Genomic DNA, 1,108 nt, shown 5'->3' with positions numbered 1-1,108 from the left:
GGTCATCATTTTGCAGCCCCCCGCGCCGTCTTCCTCAGCGGACTACAGCTCCCGGAGTGCATTGCGGCCCGGCCGGACTGCGGCAGGTGGCGCGCTGCCTCACGGGATTTGTAGGCGGAGGGGCACCGAAGGGAAACGGAGCGGGTGGAGGAGAAGTTGTCGCGGGGTTACTGGCGGCCCGGTTACCGAGCCACGCTCCGCTGGGGCGGGGAGGGGTCGAGCCCGGAAGGCGGGAAGGTGCAGGAGGGCGTGGCGTCTCGGGGACACGTGTCAATCACTCCGCCAGGCGGCGCGCGCGCTCCCCGCCCCGGATGCTGAAGGGGGGGGGGCGCGGGTACGCGCTCGCTGAGGCAGGAGGGGGGAGTCGGGGGAGCGCGCGGCTCTTCTGGGTGGCGCGCGCGCTCGTATGTAAATGAGCGGGCGTGAGGTCAGAGGCAGATGGAAAAGGGAACAGACAGAATGGCCGCCGCGGCTCCCGCTCCTCCTGCCGCCGCCTCCCAGTGCCGGAGCCCCCGCTGCACGGCGGAGCGTAGAGGAGTCCGCCGCGAACTCGACTCCTGGCGGCACCGGCTCATGCACTGTGTGGGTAAGCGAAGGGGCCGCGGGAGGGTTCGCCCGGCCGTGGTGCGGGGACGAGGGGCGGGGGCGGGCGAGAGACGAGGGGCTCCGTGTGGGAGAGGCGAGCGGACGGCGGGGGAGCCCGAGCGGGAGCCCTTGTGGGAGCGGAGAGCGAACAGGGTGGAGGAGCGGCTCCGTGGGGCGCCGAGGCGCAGAGCCGCCCCCGAGCAGCGCGGGGTGGGCGCCGCGGTTCGATGGGGCCGCTCGGTGCCTCCCTCGGCCGCCGGCCCGGCCCGCTCCCCGCTCGGCTTCTTTTGTCTCGGCTCCGCGCCGTTTGCGCGGCTGTGCCGCCGGCCGCCCCCCTCCTCTTCTCCTCCATCGCCGCGGCGCCCGGGGGGCGGGGGGCAGGGAGCAGCCCGCGCGTGGCGGTGTGCCTTTAAGAGGGAGCCGCTCTGCACTGACGGTTGGGATTTGAAGTTTTCCCTCCCCCCTGGAAGTTGTCATGGCGACGGCACTTCTCCCCTCGCTTCCCCAACCCCCCCCCCCCCCC

General features: G+C 73.4%; 1 protein-coding gene across 7 annotated transcripts in view; it reads left to right on the top strand.

Annotated features, from left to right (window-relative positions):
* The first annotated feature begins 364 nt into the window (after nucleotides 1-364).
* Nucleotides 365-1,108, top strand: part of LCORL (ligand dependent nuclear receptor corepressor like) — a 73,067-nt gene continuing 72,323 nt past the window's right edge. For all 7 annotated transcript variants that reach the window (XM_042811715.1, XM_042811712.1, XM_042811711.1 and 4 more), the window contains exon 1: nucleotides 365-586. In XM_042811715.1, the coding sequence (XP_042667649.1) occupies nucleotides 439-586 (148 nt within the window). In that variant the 5' untranslated portion in view covers nucleotides 365-438. The remainder of the gene's footprint in view (nucleotides 587-1,108) is intronic.

Source organism: Centrocercus urophasianus, unplaced genomic scaffold, assembly GCF_019232065.1.
Source record: "Centrocercus urophasianus isolate 14NV4802_14NV808 unplaced genomic scaffold, USGS_Curo_1.0 seq_13, whole genome shotgun sequence".
Taxonomy (NCBI): Eukaryota; Metazoa; Chordata; class Aves; order Galliformes; family Phasianidae; genus Centrocercus; species Centrocercus urophasianus.
This window is presented reverse-complemented; position numbering and strand designations above follow the sequence as displayed.